This window comes from Tamandua tetradactyla, chromosome 16 (genome assembly GCF_023851605.1).
Source record: "Tamandua tetradactyla isolate mTamTet1 chromosome 16, mTamTet1.pri, whole genome shotgun sequence".
NCBI classification, from domain to species: domain Eukaryota; kingdom Metazoa; phylum Chordata; class Mammalia; order Pilosa; family Myrmecophagidae; genus Tamandua; species Tamandua tetradactyla.
In genome coordinates this window covers 47,519,169-47,534,293 of record NC_135342.1, presented here as the reverse complement: position 1 = coordinate 47,534,293, position 15,125 = coordinate 47,519,169, and the positions used below count along the sequence as shown (strand labels likewise).

The following is a 15,125-nucleotide window of genomic DNA, read 5'->3' as shown; positions in this document are numbered from 1 at the left end:
TTACAGAGTTGGCAGCAATTTCTTTTATGCAGTACTGTGGGTTGGAAACTTGACTGAACTATCTCCACAGAGATGTAATGCACCCAATTGTGGGCATTAACCTTTGCCTGGAAGGAGATATAACTCCACCCATTCCAGGTGGGTCTTGATTAGTTTACTGGAATCCTTTAAAAGAAGAAACATTTTTAGAAAAAGCTTGAGAGTCACAAGAACCACAGAGCCCATGCATTCAGAGACCTCTGGAGATGAAGAAGGAAAACAACCTCAGGGGAGCTTCATGAAACAAGAATCCCAGAGAGAAAGCTAGCAGACATTGCCATGTTTGCCATGTGCCTTTCCAGTTGAGGGAGAAACCCTAAACTTCATCAGCCTTCCTTGAGTGAAAGTAACCTCTTGTTGGTACCTTAATTTGGATATTTTTATCGATTCGTTTAATTGGGACATTTTTATGGTTTTAGAACTATAAACTTACAACTTAATAAATTTCCCCTTTTAAAAGTCATTCTGTTTCTGGTATATCACATTCCGGCAGCTAGCAAACTAGAACACGTGGTATAGTGAGTTGAATTGTGTCTTTTTTAGGAATAATTAGGATTATTCCTAAATCCTAATCCCCAGTGTCTGCGAATGTGACCTCATTTGGAACAAGGTTCTTTGCAGATGGAATTAAGTTAAAGATCTCAAGATGAGATCATCCTGAACTGAATGTGGGCCCTAAATCCAATGACTAGTATCCTTGTAAGAGAAAGGAAAGGAAGACGTAAGACCCAGAGTCATAGAGAAGGCCAGATAAAAGCAGAAGCAGACAAGTTATGTTGCCACAAGCCAAGGAACACCTGGAACCACCAGAAGCTGGAAGAGGAAAGGAAAGATTCTTCTTCTAAAGCCTTCTTGAGAGGGAGAATGCCCCTGCAACATCTTTTACAGTTTACCTACACCATCAATTACATTCTGGCAGCTTTAACAAAAGTAAAGCACGTGGTGTGGTATTTAGGTTCAGGTGTCAGCTTGGCTAGGTGAAGGTTTGCCTAGTTCTATTGCTGTGGACATGAGCCAATGGCATGTGGACCTCAGCTGTTCCTGATTACATCTGCAGTCAGCTAGGAGGCGTGCCTGCTGCAATGAATGATGCTTGATTTAATTGGATGGTGCTTAAATGAGAGAGCTCATTTAAGCATAGCACAGCCCAAGCAGCTCAGCATACCTCATCTCAGCACTCACAGCTCAGCCCAGGCCTTTGGAGATGCAGAAAAGACTCACCCCGGGGACAGATGTTGGAACCCAGAGGCCTGGAGAGAAGGTCAGCAGAGATCACCCTGTGTCTTCCCACATAAGAAAGAACCTCAGTTGAAAGTTAGTTTCCTTTCCTCTGAAGAACTATATGTTAAATCAATAAATCCCCTTTTACCAAAAACCAATCCATCTCTGGTGTGTTGCATTACGGCAGCTAGTAAACTAGAACACATGGTATATCCACACAGTGGAATATTACCCAGCGATAAAAAAGTACTAAGTATTGATACATGCAACAACATGGTAAATCTCAAAAGTTATTATGCTGAGTGAAAGAAGACAGACCCAAAAGAGTACTGCATGCTCCTATTTATATGAAATTCTAGAAAACAGACTCATAGACAGTGAACGAAACATATCACTATTTGCCTGGGGAACTAGGTGGAGGGAAGGATCAACTGCAAAAGGGCAAAAGGAAACTTTTGGGAAGGATAGAAATGTTCTCTATCTCTATTGTGGAAGTGGTTTCAAAGGTGTTTGCATCAGTCAAAACTCATCAAATTGTTTACTATGAATAGGTATAAATTATTGTGTATAAATTATACCTCAATAAGGTTGATTAGAAAAAAGATACAATAACTTCTGAGTAATTGGACATTAAGATTTAAAACTTAACAGCCTATACTATTTTATTAAAATAAGTTTTAAAGAAAGATCAAAGAAATTTTAAAAAGCAACAGAAAGACAGCTTACTCCATCAGTTCAACATGTCTCATAAGCAAAAATTCGATAAAGCTTTGAAACTGGAGTCAGAAGAAAATCCAGGCAGGACTACCAATGGGTCTGAAACTTCAGGAATGAAGGTTTGGGTCACCCCACCAGGCAAAGAACTACAGCCAGCTGAAGTGCTTGCTGAGGGTAAAGGGAACATGGAATGGGTAGTGGAAGAAGGTAGTGATAAATATGAACTTCGACCACATGATCAGTTACAGAAATGAGGACTGTAATGCTGTTTTGTTCATGTTCTACTATTTAAGTTGTAAGATATCAAGTTTAAGAATGAATGTTGCCCAAGGATTTGCACCCTATTCTGGAGAGATTTAATGTGTTTCCAGTATATACAGGACAATTGAGTATTGTCAGGTAAAACGAAAAAAATGTGTGCCTTATTGTTTTCATTTGGAAATTAAGTATGGTTTAAGGTGATATATATATATATAGCTGCCAAGTTGACAAGGGGTGGACTGTCATGGTCAGGGACAGGTGTCAACTTGGCCAAGTTGTGGTACCTGTTTATCTGGTTGGGCAAGTGCTGGACTGTCTGTTGCAATGAGGACATTTCATAGAATTAGATCATGATCTCAGGTCAGCTGCATCCACAACTGATTCCATTTGTAATCAGCCAAAGGGGCGTGTCTTCTACAATGAGTGATGCCTAATCTAATCACAGGAAGCCTTTTAAGGAGGACTCAGAGGAGACAGGTTCCATTCTTGCCTCAGCTGGTGAGCCTCTCCTGTGGAGTTCATCCAGACCATCCATCGGAGTCGTGGGCTTCACAGCCTGCCCTGTGGATTTCAGACTCTGCATTCCTGCGGTCACGTGAGACACTTTTATAAATTTTATATTTGCAAGTGTTCCCTGTTGATTCTGTTTCTCTAAAGAACCCTAACTAATACAGTCAGGTTCTGAGCCCTAGCTCCACTTAGCAAACAAGTGGTTGTGGGAAAGTTATGAAGTCTACAGCATCAGTTTCCATATCAATAAAATGAAGATAATATTAATAAATACCTCACAAGTTTAAAGGGAATGAAAGCTCTTTTGGAACAGGAATTATATTTTGCCAAAATTAGCATCCTGATGCCTGCTGGGGTCTTTTCCTTCTATTATAGAGTCTCAATAAATCTTTATAAAATAAATGAATGCCTTTAAAAATAAACCTGAGAAGTGAAAAAGACATTAGCCACAATGCCATTGGGTAACTACATTTCTATTTCTTTGCACTTTTGCAGACTAACACAGAAGGGTCATTTCCATCTGTAGAATATTGTCCATGTCACATGCAGACTCAAGCACGCATCTTCAGGTCCTTAATGAAATCTCGCTACAACTCAGGACATTATAGAGCAGATTTTATTATCCAAAGAGGTATTACCTTAAGACAGACTCACCTGTAAGACTCAAAATTCCATGACAGCAAGAACTGTGTTTCATTTATCACTGGTACTCACAGCCAACATTTGCCTAACATAGTATAGGCACAAGATAGCATGTGGAGAAGCCCTGTGACCAGAAGAAGCACTGAAAAGAGACGACTGTTAAGAAGGACAAAGTAGCTGATGGGCAGAGAGCAGGAGAGTATCATGTCCCTTGAGGCTGGAGGCAGAAGTAGAGCCCACACCATGCAGGACCTTGTAGGTTTCATCATTATCCTAAGAGCAATGGAAAGTCATGGAAGATTTTAAAACAGATGGTTGGTGGAACAGGGAGGGAGGGAAGGGACATCATTAGATCTGCATATTGAAAAGACCACACTCTACAGTGTGGAGAAGAGGCTGAGGGGGGTGAGGAGTCGAGAAGAGTTAGGGTACAGAATGAGTGTAAAACAGTAAGGAGGTTATTGCAACAGTCCATTAAAGAGAGAACAGTAACTTGATCCAAGGTGGTGGACATGCACAAAAGTGGACAGAGTACTAAAATATTTAGGTAAATCAATAGGATTTGGCTTTAGGAGTGAGGGAAAAGAAAACATTCAATTCTTTTGAGCCTCAATTCTTCATTCGTAAAGCAGGTATGTTGATATTCCATCTGTGAAATATCTACCTTGCAATCTACTGCAATAAGAATATCGAATAACATATATCTATAGATAGATATAAAAACGCACCTAAAGTAGTGCCTAGCACGCAAGTGCTTTTAAAAAATATCTGTTGTTACTATTATTGTCATGCCATGTAAAGCAAGTACTACAGGCTGAATCAAAGGTAAAGAAAAGCAACGTAGTTATTAAACAGTCATATCCGTATACTGAAGACACAATATATCAGCCGCCACTGAGACAACTGGCCCAAATAAACACGTGACCCGACAGGTACTTCATCTAAGATCTTAGTTCTGATAATCGATGAGCGGTGAGAAAGCATAGCTGATATGAACAGTCTTCTGAGATTCCGGGAAATTGAGGAACAAGGGTAGCCACAAATGTAACCAAGGAATGAGGGGCAAAAGCAGGCCAAGGAAACGAGTGTCTTGATTTTCATTTTTGAGCAAGTCCAACAGGACTCGGCCTGCATCCTGAGCAGCACCACTTTTTAAGCCCCCGTGTCTCCAGCTCCCTTGCTGACAAGGCCCTGTCATTCCTTGACGTAAAACGGTGCGTCCGCTCGCCATCGAACCCTGCCCGTTCAGCTCCCTGCCCCTAGCTCTAAACTTACGAAGGAACCCGGGTCCCCGGGTGCATTACATACCTTAGCTTCCCGCTCTTGTTCCTCGGCGGTTGGGGTTCGCTTCATGCTGCAGCTACAAGCAGCCTTCGCCACTGCGAGCCGCGTAGATCCCTCGCCCTGGATTTCCCCGCCTCCTGCATGTAGTTCTTTCAGAGTCCTGCTCCCGCCCAGCCTATTCTGTCGCGGAGGCTTGAGAACTACACCTCCCAGAGTGCACCGCGCAGACGCCCGAGCGCGCCCCGGGTTTAGAGCAGGACAATTTCCCAGGTCCGACAACAGGGCAAGCGTAGTCGGCTTTCCAGAGAGCAAGCGGGTTGGAGCGCGAGTAGAACTACATTTCCCAGGAAGCAATGGGACCTGCCTATTCTTCCCGTGCTCCTCTTGCTCCGCTGCCTGACACGCCGTCGGCGCTATAGCAACGGTATCTAGCGGCCTGGAGAGAGTGGCGGTGAGTACTTTGGGGGGGGAGGGGAGAGCCTGACGGACCCTTCCCTTGCACCATGGGCCGGGGTCCTGGGGTCTGTTCCGGGGTCTGGAGAAGGCCCTGGAGCTTTGCTTGTGTGAGAAACAGCCCCACCTAAGACGCCTCCAGGCCTGAAACCGTCCTTTATCCCCACGCCCAGGATCGGTCTAAAATTTTATATCCTAGCCCTAAACCCCAGCAGATGGTGGTTGATTCCGCTAATTGCTGTCCCTGTCCAAATCATTCCACAGTAGAAGGTCATATATGGTAGAGGTAGCTCTTTGGCCTGGGGTTGCGAGTTGATTGGTAAACCCTAAGTCTTTTGAGTGGCCTGTTGTTTGCTTAATTTTAAATAAGTGCTTGTTGATTGTCTGACTATCCCGATAGCCTTAACCTCCATAAAGGCGAGTTGTTTACCATTTTTGTCTTAGCACCTGATATTCATTTATTCATTCAATAAAAGTTAATATTGGTGCCCACCATGTGCCAGATACTGTACTGGATGGCCTGTGAACAAGACTGTCCGAAGATACTTTTACTTTATTTGTGGAGACAGACAATGAACTAGTAAACAAGATAATTTCAGATAGAGGTGACTGCTATGAAAGAAATAAACAGTGATGAAATTGAGAGGAAGCCTAACTGAGGTGGAATGAACGGGAAGTCCTCTCTGAAGAAATGATGTTGGACAGGCCTGTCGTTTAGACTCAGTTGCACTCTTCAGTTATTGGGAGATCCCATCACCTCTTATCATCTTTCTTTTATTTATTTAAATTACTTGATTCCTGAACGCCATGGTTTTGTGAAGGCCATGGAATTTAGGTTTTATTGCAAGTTCAGTGATTTATTCTTTTTTAAAAAATGACATTTTAAAAACCTCACTCTTCATTGTGTGAAAAACTGGCTGGAAAGGACAAAAATAGAAACCAGGAGATTAGTAATGTATTAGTTTCCTAGGGCTGCCATGAGATATTACTACATTACTACAAAATTTAAGATACTGGCTTAAAGCAGTAAAAATTTATTCTCTCACAGTTCTGAAGGCTAGAAGTATGAAATCAAAGTGTCGGCAAGACCTTGGTCCCTCTGAGGAGTCTAAGGAAGAACTTTCCTTGCCCCTTCTAGGTTCTGGTGGTTGCTGGCAAGTCTTGGCACTCCTTGATTTGTGCAACAGCATACCTCCAATCTCTACCTCTATTTTCACACGACCATCTTCCTTCTCTTTGTATGTCTATGTTCAAATTTCCCTCCTCTTACAAAGACGCTAATCGTTGGATTTAGGGCCCACCCTAAGCCAGTAGGACCTCATCTTAATTTGATTACATCTGCAAAGACCCTATTTCCAAATAAGATTTCCAATATTTCCAAATAAGATCACATTCATAGGTTCTGGATGGACATGAAATTTGGGGAGACACTATTCAACCCAGTAGAATTAGGAAGTTATTTCAATAATCTGGGCCAGAAATGATGATGGTTTAGAACAGGGGGTAGCAGTTAAAATGAAGTGCTGTGAATGATTTGAGATGTATTTTGAAAGTAGAATGCATAGGACCTGCTGATAGCCAAAGTCTTGGCATATAATTTGTGCTCAATAAACATTTGAGGACTGAGCTGCTGCCTCTGGACCCATTTCCTCAATGGAATAATGAAGGGATTGGACTTGATCATCTCCTAAATCCTTCTGTTATAAAACTGGGCAGGGTTTCTCAACCTTGGCAATATTAACATTTGGGCCAGATAATTCTTTGTTATGGGTCCTGGGCACTATAGAATGTTTAACAGCATCTGTGGACTCTACTAACTAGATGCCAATAACACCAGCCAACCCCCTGCCCCAGTTGTAATATCTAAAAATATCACCAGACAGCTACTTCCAACATGTGTAATCTTGAGCAAGTTACCTAATCTTTGTCTCTTTTTCTTCATTTTTAAGACAGAGATCTTTTGAGAGCCAACCTCACAAGAATAATGTGATATATTTAATTACTTCATATAAGCAGAGCACTTAGAACAATGCCTGGCACATAGTAAGCAGTCAATAAATGTTAGCACCATTATTAGCATTATTATTGTCATTATAAAAACTGCTTTACTTCTATCATGGAAAAGTAATCATTGTCACAGGTGGCCAGTTTTAAACTTCTTGATAATTTGGGTCCTAAAATTCAGTCTCTGGAAACTTGACCTTTTCTATAACAATATTTCCAAAAGAAGTAATTGATCTACCAGGCATATATCTGTTATGCATCTGTCACAGCACAGTGCAGTGATTCTCAACCTTTTGTGAGTTACAGTAAAAGTTAGGAACCCTTGCCTAAAAGATACCCATATGTATACAGAATTTTATAAACCATGTCTGGGTTCACAAATGTAGCCCATGGTCTCCATTCAACAAGTACTTAGTGAGTGCTTCCTATATGCAAAATTCTGTGCCAGCTTCTCAGGAGAGGCGAGCAAGACAAAAAGCTCTTCGACCAACATTCTAGATGCTAAAAAACTCTGCCTTAGGGCATATTCATTGGCAATTTGCATTTGTTTTCCAGGTAGTTTGCAATGAAAATATAAAATCTTTTTTTCTCCCACATAATAGACCACTCACATCCATGCACAAGATAAATTTACTGTGGTAAAAATCTATAAAGAGAAACTGTAAAAATACCAGAATTACCTAAACACCCTATATGTTGAAGTAGGAAGACCTGGGACCTAGGCCTCATAACAAAGAAGCAGGGCACAACAGCGAAAAAAAAAACAGTTGGTGAATTTATACAGCCTCTTTCACTAAACTTGAAACTACCTACTCATTTGTACATCAAACAGAAAACTAATATTCAAGTAATACATCTTAGGCAATGTGCTAAATGTTTTAAATTTACCCTCTCACTCTTAAATAAATGTGAGATAGGTATTATTTTTCCCTTTTCTAGAATTAGAAAACTGAGTTGACCAGCTAGTAAGTGATAGAGCAACCATTTGAATTCAGTCAAGTTCCTAACTTGAGTTTTTCCAAGATACCTGCTTTTTTCTGGAGGGTGAAGGGAGGTGGGGGGTGCAGGATTTAAATTTGGAAGAGTTTATTTGCTCCACATAGAAGAATAAGAAGAGAGAAGGAAGAATGATAATCTTATTTCATTTCCTAAACAAATTATAGGAAAAATACTGTTGAAAGGAACACTGTCTCCATGATTAAATATTGTATCACTTTGGAATAGAAGCTTTCATCTTCTTCAAGCAGCACATGTGGGCAATAAGACATCCATTAAAGTTCTGGTCTCTTATTCGTTTTATTTGGTTGATTCCATTGCATATTTAATGTTATGACTTGAAAAGATTTTATTTGAATTTTCTCCACAGATAGGCCATGTCTGGTCCAACAGATGAGACTGCAGGAGACCTGCCTGTGAAAGATATAGGTCTAAACTTCTTTGGAATGGGAGGGTTACAAGGTGTGGCCAGCTGTTATTTATTTACAGTTATGAACTTTGATCAGTGACTTCTTTACTTTTAATTTAAAGTATTTCTAATATTCATACAAACTGAACCATTTAAGTAACTATACAGCTCTTGATAGGACTAAACAAGAAATGGAGAGTTGAGCACATATGGTATTTTATTGCATGCGTCAATTATCAACAGCTCATAGAAAATGTAAAATCCCCCTCTGTTCTGATAAAGAAATGTTATAAATCATCTTTTTAAAATTCCACACATCAGTAGAAACTACACAGAGAATATCAAGCTTCAAAACTGAATTGCCTGGCTTAACTCAGGTTCACCTTTAAAATGTTTCTTTATGTTTAAATTTTATATGGGAGGAAATGCCAAATTTAAAAATTTTTGCCTTTCAAGTAGAGTATCTAAAAATGGCTTATTTATCCAAGCGATAGTGACTTTTTGTCAAATTAATATATATTAAAGGTTTTCTTTCTCACAGCAGTTGCTATAGAACTGAAAAATACTTTTTCAAAATTGGGAAAGAAAAGGACTACCTTAAAGAACAATTTCAAGTGTAGACCTATGTTTTTGTGTATGCAGTGTGTCAGCCATGCTGTCATGCCACCACATTTGTTATTGAGAAGGCTAGTAATTTAAAATATTTTCCAATAAGGAGTCTTTATACACCTTTTAATCAGAACAGTGCAAGTGGTCACCTGGAACCCCTTAAGAAAGTAGTCAATGTGTTGTTCATTGAAAAAGATAAATTCGACTAAGAATTTTATTGTTAAAGTAAAAACTTTGTATAAGCTTTGCTTTAGATCTTTGCGGGAGTACCAGGCATTCAAATACAAATTTTAAATGTGCAAAGCTGTTTACTGGCTTTTGTTACTCTAAACTCAATTCTTACCCTCAACCCACCATAGGGATTTAATCCCTATCCATTTGTTCTTGTTTCTTTTGGAAGATTGTTGATAATTGACCTACTTCACAGTGATATGGGAAATACCATATTTAAGCATATTTAAAGAGACACCATATACACATGCTAGAGGGTTTAAAGTTCTTATAAAATATTCAGTGTAGTTTATAGAGAAAAGATTTGTGAACTTTTAAATAATTTGTAAATTTTTAGGGTTTTTTTGTTTGATTTTTCCAATTTTATAGTTATTTTCTATAACTCAACACCCATAACACAGGAAAACATCTTAATCATATTGTATTCACTGAATTATTTTGTTATAATTTTTGCCTTTGTTAAAAAAAACTGGGCGGGCTACAGTGGCTCAGCAGATAAGAATGCTTGCCTGCCAAGCCCGAGGACCTGGGTTCAATTCCCGGTGCCTGCCCATGTAAAAAAAAAAAAAAAAAAAAAAAACTTTCAGATTCTCTTACTTTTAATTTAGTTCTTTCAATATTCAGCATATACATTTCTTTATTGAATCAGAGTTCTGTCTTATATTCTTAAAAAATGGTTATTTGAATACATTTTTTAACGGATGCTGTTGTTGCTCAAATCCTTAATACTGGATAATACTAATAATAGTAAATATTTGTATTCCCATCTCAGATTAGTGGTGGGAGCAATGCTATACCATTTTTTAAAGCAGTCTTAATTGTTGGTCACAAAGGAAAAAAAAATCTAGGAATAGTGTGTAAAAGACTGTATTAATATCAGCAGTTATCATTTTTAGAGATTAATTTTTAAAACCCCACAATCAATTATCGTGGAATTTTTGCAGAAACTTCAACAACACGGACAATGAAGTCTCGCCAGGCAGTGTCACGCGTCAGTCGTGAGGAACTGGAAGACAGATTTTTGCGTTTGCATGATGAGAACATTTTACTTAAACAGCATGCCCACAAGCAAGAGGAAAAAATTAAAAGGTTATGATAAGAAGCTTTTAGCTTTTTTTCTTGACTCAGTAAAGTTTTGAGAATATGCTTTTTTATAAACTTAATTGAAACCCCCCCTTGAATCTTTTTTGGAACAAGGTAGGTTGTAAATAAGTATGATTTTTAAAAATGGAAAATCTTGCAAACTAGAATAATAAACCAAAAGAATTATGAGTGTTTATTATGTCTGAAGTTGCTATTTAAAAGAAAAGAGCTAATAGCTAAGAGTGCCATGATTGTATCATATCTATAAATAACTTTTAGTTTAATATTTATGGTTGAATAAGCAAATGGCCAAAGCATCTGTTTTTTAAATGTCTTGACTTTAAAATGAAAGCTTCAAGAAGTAATTATTCTAACTTATTAGGATGCATGCTCCCTTAAGATTTGGAGTTCATTAATGAAAACATCACTCTTCTGGAACACATATTTCACTTTGCTTGAGTTAGTGTAGACTCTGTATTTATTTTAAGGAGACTCAACATAGTTTCTGAAGGAACATATCACTTTTGATTTGTGTGCAAAAAATATGCAGTAATAAATTCTTAAGAGTAGATAATCTTTCATTTCTTTTTGTCCAGAAACAATATGACTATTATATATATGGCATTAGAAACAAAGAAGGGCATTCAAATGTGTAAGCATGAACAGATCTGTATGGATATTCATGTACCTTCACTCAAAACTGTGCTGTCAGCCATTGAAGAACGAAGATAGGTTCCCCCCTTACTGGGAGAATTCATCCTGAAAGAGTGATTCCATTTTAAATTCTCACTGAAGAATTTGTTTTAACAACCCACTGACCTATATGCTGGGCTTTTAACTTTGAGTCGTGATGATGGCCTTTTCAAGACTTCTAACTCACTTGCCTCATTCCCTTTCTGACCAGTAGCTCACATATGTCAGCCAGTCAGTATGAGGCATGTAGCCTATGACCACTAAACAATTTTTTTATTTGTAGGCCTAATTGGTCAGTAAAAGAATTGAATTCATAACCTTGACCTTATTAGTAAAATTTGTCCTAGCCAGAAAATATAAAATGACCTAGTAATGAGCCATGTAGTTTAATGGAAAAAGGACTGGGACAGAAGTCAAGTTGTATGCGTGTCTTCTATTATATCTCTCCCACTAGCCTATGATATGTTCAAACCACTTAGCTTCCTTGGCTTTTATTTTACTCAACTGTGAGGATAATGTTCCACTGGTCACTGTGACCCAAATTCCTTCTCAATCTCACACCACTGACTGTCCTAGACACGTGGGTGGAACTGTCTTTAAATTTATACTGAAGATATAATTAGTATCACTTTCTTCAGTATAACTGTGGATTTAATAAACTACTTTTTTAAATATGTACTCAGACTTTACTAGATCACTTATAATACATTAATATCATAAGATAACAAAGGAATGGAAGCATTGCCATAACTGGCCAAATAGATGCAGTCTTGACAAAGTTTACTTGAACATCTTTGAAGGAATTTAAAGCCACTTTATTGATGTGCTTTTCTTGCCTTAAAAAGTTAGTCATTTATTTTTCTCTGGGCATTACCTATTTTCTGGCATTAGAGAAACGTTAGATAAGGCATTAAGTCTTTGTCTTTCGAATGTAATCTATATGAGAAGTCTTCTTTATAACCGAAGATTCAAGTATTTAGGTTTGCATCTCATTTCATTGCCTACCATCTCTCTTTGGATAGGCCTTTGGGTGAGGCCCAGCCCCTAAACTTCATTACAGAGCTAGGTAGAGTGTGGCCACTCTATTGGGCTATGATACCTGTCCAAATTTCCCATTGGTATATCATTCTCTAGATTAGGTAGAAAAGGAACTAATCCACTGATTATTTTACTAGGGCATTTGTGATACTCTTGGATCTTAGTTTTATTATCCTATATCCTTTATAAAGTATGTTTAATGGATGTGCCTCAAGGGAAAGAGAAACAATCTTAACTGATTATGTTATGCATAGCTTTTCCTGGTGCCACATGCTGCAGGCCTTGTAGCCAGAAGTGTAGATAGACATGTATTACTACTGCATTTACGGAGTACTCTCCTTAGGCCAAAAAAAGGTTGTTGTATGACATCCTAAAACTATTAAGGATTTTTTTTTTTTTTTTTTACTTTTGTTCTCTTAAGTAAAAGCTTCTGTCCATAACCATGTTCAAATAAAGCAAACCCCACTTAAAGAAAAATGAAGTGTGTTTTTATTTTCAATCTCATGTCTAGGTCTTTATAAAAATAGATTCACTATAAACTAGAATCAGCTATTGAAGATGTGTGACCAATTTTGTAAAGTCTTGAACTTGTGTCTCTCATCAAAGCCACCTTTTCTTTCTTGTCCTGCCAAGATTTTTCCATTCACTGTCAGGCATGTTTTCCTTGCACGTATATTACATCACCCCCATGTGCCCTTTCTGTCTTTTGTTCTGTCTAACCGGTTTTTATCAAAACTTAAAAGATTTGAAGGTATAAACTCCTGAGATGTCAAAAACACAATTTATGTCTAAATTTGAAGATAGTATTGAAATAATACTTTTTGCATCTAATTATTTTCAAGCATGTTTCTTGGGCACTAAGAATCATTTCAGGAAGCATTTTAGTTTCTTTTGGATTTTTTATTGAGGTTTTATATGTATGTACCTATGCATTCTAACATTTTTATATTGGTAATATATCTTCTTCCTAGAGAAACTGAAAACAGAGTATCTTCTAAATGCCACATAGTCTTAACTCACTTTTCAAAAGTTTTAACTCTCTGTGGATTGCAAATATAACCCACTATATCCACAATCTGTAGCTACATTTAAGTATATACAGCATTCTATATAAGGTCATGCGTAAAAATTGCATTTGAGGAACATATGGAGTAAATATGTGTCCTCTCTTTACTAACCTTAAATGATAAGCCTTAGGAAACTGTTATTTGTCAGTGCTATAAAGCAGATTGTTGCCCAGTGGTTTCAATTATCATCAAAGGATTCTTCACAGGCAGTAATAGTTACATCAAAACCTGAAATTTATTATTCAGGTTCTGCACTGAAGTCTTCACAGTGATTATGTTCCTTTCAACAGAATGCATTTTATGCTGACTTCTCACATTCCTTTTCATCTTTTTATTATTTCCCCAGAATGGCCACCAAGTTAATACGGCTAGTTAATGACAAGAAAAGATATGAGCAGGTTGGTGGCGGCCCCAAGCGGCTGGGACGGGATGTGGAAATGGAAGAAATGATTGAGCGGCTGCAAGAGAAAGTTCATGAGCTTGAAAGACAAAATGAAGTCCTCAAAAACAGACTAATTTCGGCCAAACAACAACTTCAAATCCAGGGTTACAGGCAAACTCCATACAATTATGTACAATCTCGTATTAACACTGGGCGTAGAAAAGCAAAAGAAAATACAGGCACACAGGAACGCCTCAGGAAAGGTAAAACAAAATATTAAACCCTAAACTTAAGTCTTTCATATACACATGTAGTTTTCTATATTATTCATGTCTTTAAGTCTTTAGACTTAATGGCATGAAGATCATTTTATTTAAAAATCACTAGATCGGGACATTTTCTTGGCCTTAGAACTGTAAAGAGCAACTTATTAAATTCCCCTTTTAAAAGCCAAAAAAAAAAAAAAAAACCACTAGATCACTCTCAAGTTTAAGACATTCAGTGTAGCTATTCATAATAATTGACAAGATGTATGTAACTAAGTGATAGTTGAGTTGAGTTTGATTTTTTTTTTAATTAGAGAAATTGTGGATTTACAGAACTATCATGCCTAAAGTACAGGATTCCCATATACTTCCCTATTACTAACACCTTGCTTTGGTGTGGTACTTGATTTGGGTTTCTTTTGTTTATTACAGATGGAAATCACATTGATTCAAGCAAGTAGAGAAATCAGCTAGTTTGCATATGTATGATCACACTTACTGTTTTGAATGTTCTTCGTCCAAAGACTTTTTATAAAATTGATAGAATCACTTTAATCTTTCTCATTGTGCCAAGGCAACATGACAATGGAATGTGCACAATGGGGTTTAAAATTTTGCGTTCTTGCTCCTTCACTTACTAGCTGGTGACCTTGGAGAAGTCACCTATTCATTCTAAACTTCAGTTTTTATTACATGTAAAATAAAAGAGTTGAAGTAAGGGACCATAAATGTCTCTTCCAGCTCTAAAAAATGATCATAGATCAAATGCTTTCTCATTTTGAAAATGAATTACTTAAAACTTCCCCACATTACAAAACAGTTCAGTTTCGTAAACACTCTTCACCATAAAACCCAAATATTTCTAATCAAAATTCCAAATTTTCTCAACCCACAAACTATTTATAATAAAACTAAAAATTAATATTTCAAGTGACTTTTTAAAAATTTCTACTACTAGGAAAGAAAATAAAATTTTAGCTCTCATAGTTCTCCTTTGGAATATGTTTAATATAGAGCAAAGACCAAAGATATTTATAGACACAAAAGTTTACTTTCAATTCATTGAAGAAGAAAAAATACCCTACAAACAGAAAGAGAGACAAAATTGTTCTACCTTTCTCTCCAAGACAAAATGTTAACACTCTGCTGCCTAAGAAAGGCAGCGTTCCTTTGAAGTCAATAAGGTCTCCATACAGGCAGGAGGCAGCTGCAGGATGAAA

General features: G+C 37.5%; 2 protein-coding genes across 10 annotated transcripts in view; one reads left to right on the top strand and one right to left on the bottom strand.

The window, feature by feature from the left end:
• FTO (FTO alpha-ketoglutarate dependent dioxygenase) overlaps nucleotides 1-4,985 on the bottom strand; it is a 434,084-nt gene extending 429,099 nt beyond the window's left edge. For all 3 annotated transcript variants that reach the window (XM_077132460.1, XM_077132458.1, XM_077132459.1), the window contains exon 1: nucleotides 4,699-4,985. In XM_077132460.1, coding sequence (XP_076988575.1) covers nucleotides 4,699-4,743 — 45 coding nt within the window. In that variant the 5' untranslated portion in view covers nucleotides 4,744-4,985. The remainder of the gene's footprint in view (nucleotides 1-4,698) is intronic.
• RPGRIP1L (RPGRIP1 like) overlaps nucleotides 1-15,125 on the top strand; it is a 161,689-nt gene that overhangs the window by 43,354 nt on the left and 103,210 nt on the right. The window contains exons 3-6 of one of the 7 annotated variants that reach the window (XM_077132452.1): nucleotides 2,684-2,833; nucleotides 8,498-8,589; nucleotides 10,321-10,465; nucleotides 13,604-13,902. In XM_077132452.1, coding sequence (XP_076988567.1) covers nucleotides 8,505-8,589; nucleotides 10,321-10,465; nucleotides 13,604-13,902 — 529 coding nt within the window. In that variant the 5' untranslated portion in view covers nucleotides 2,684-2,833; nucleotides 8,498-8,504. The other 6 variants (XM_077132457.1, XM_077132451.1, XM_077132453.1 and 3 more) reach the window with 6 other exon arrangements.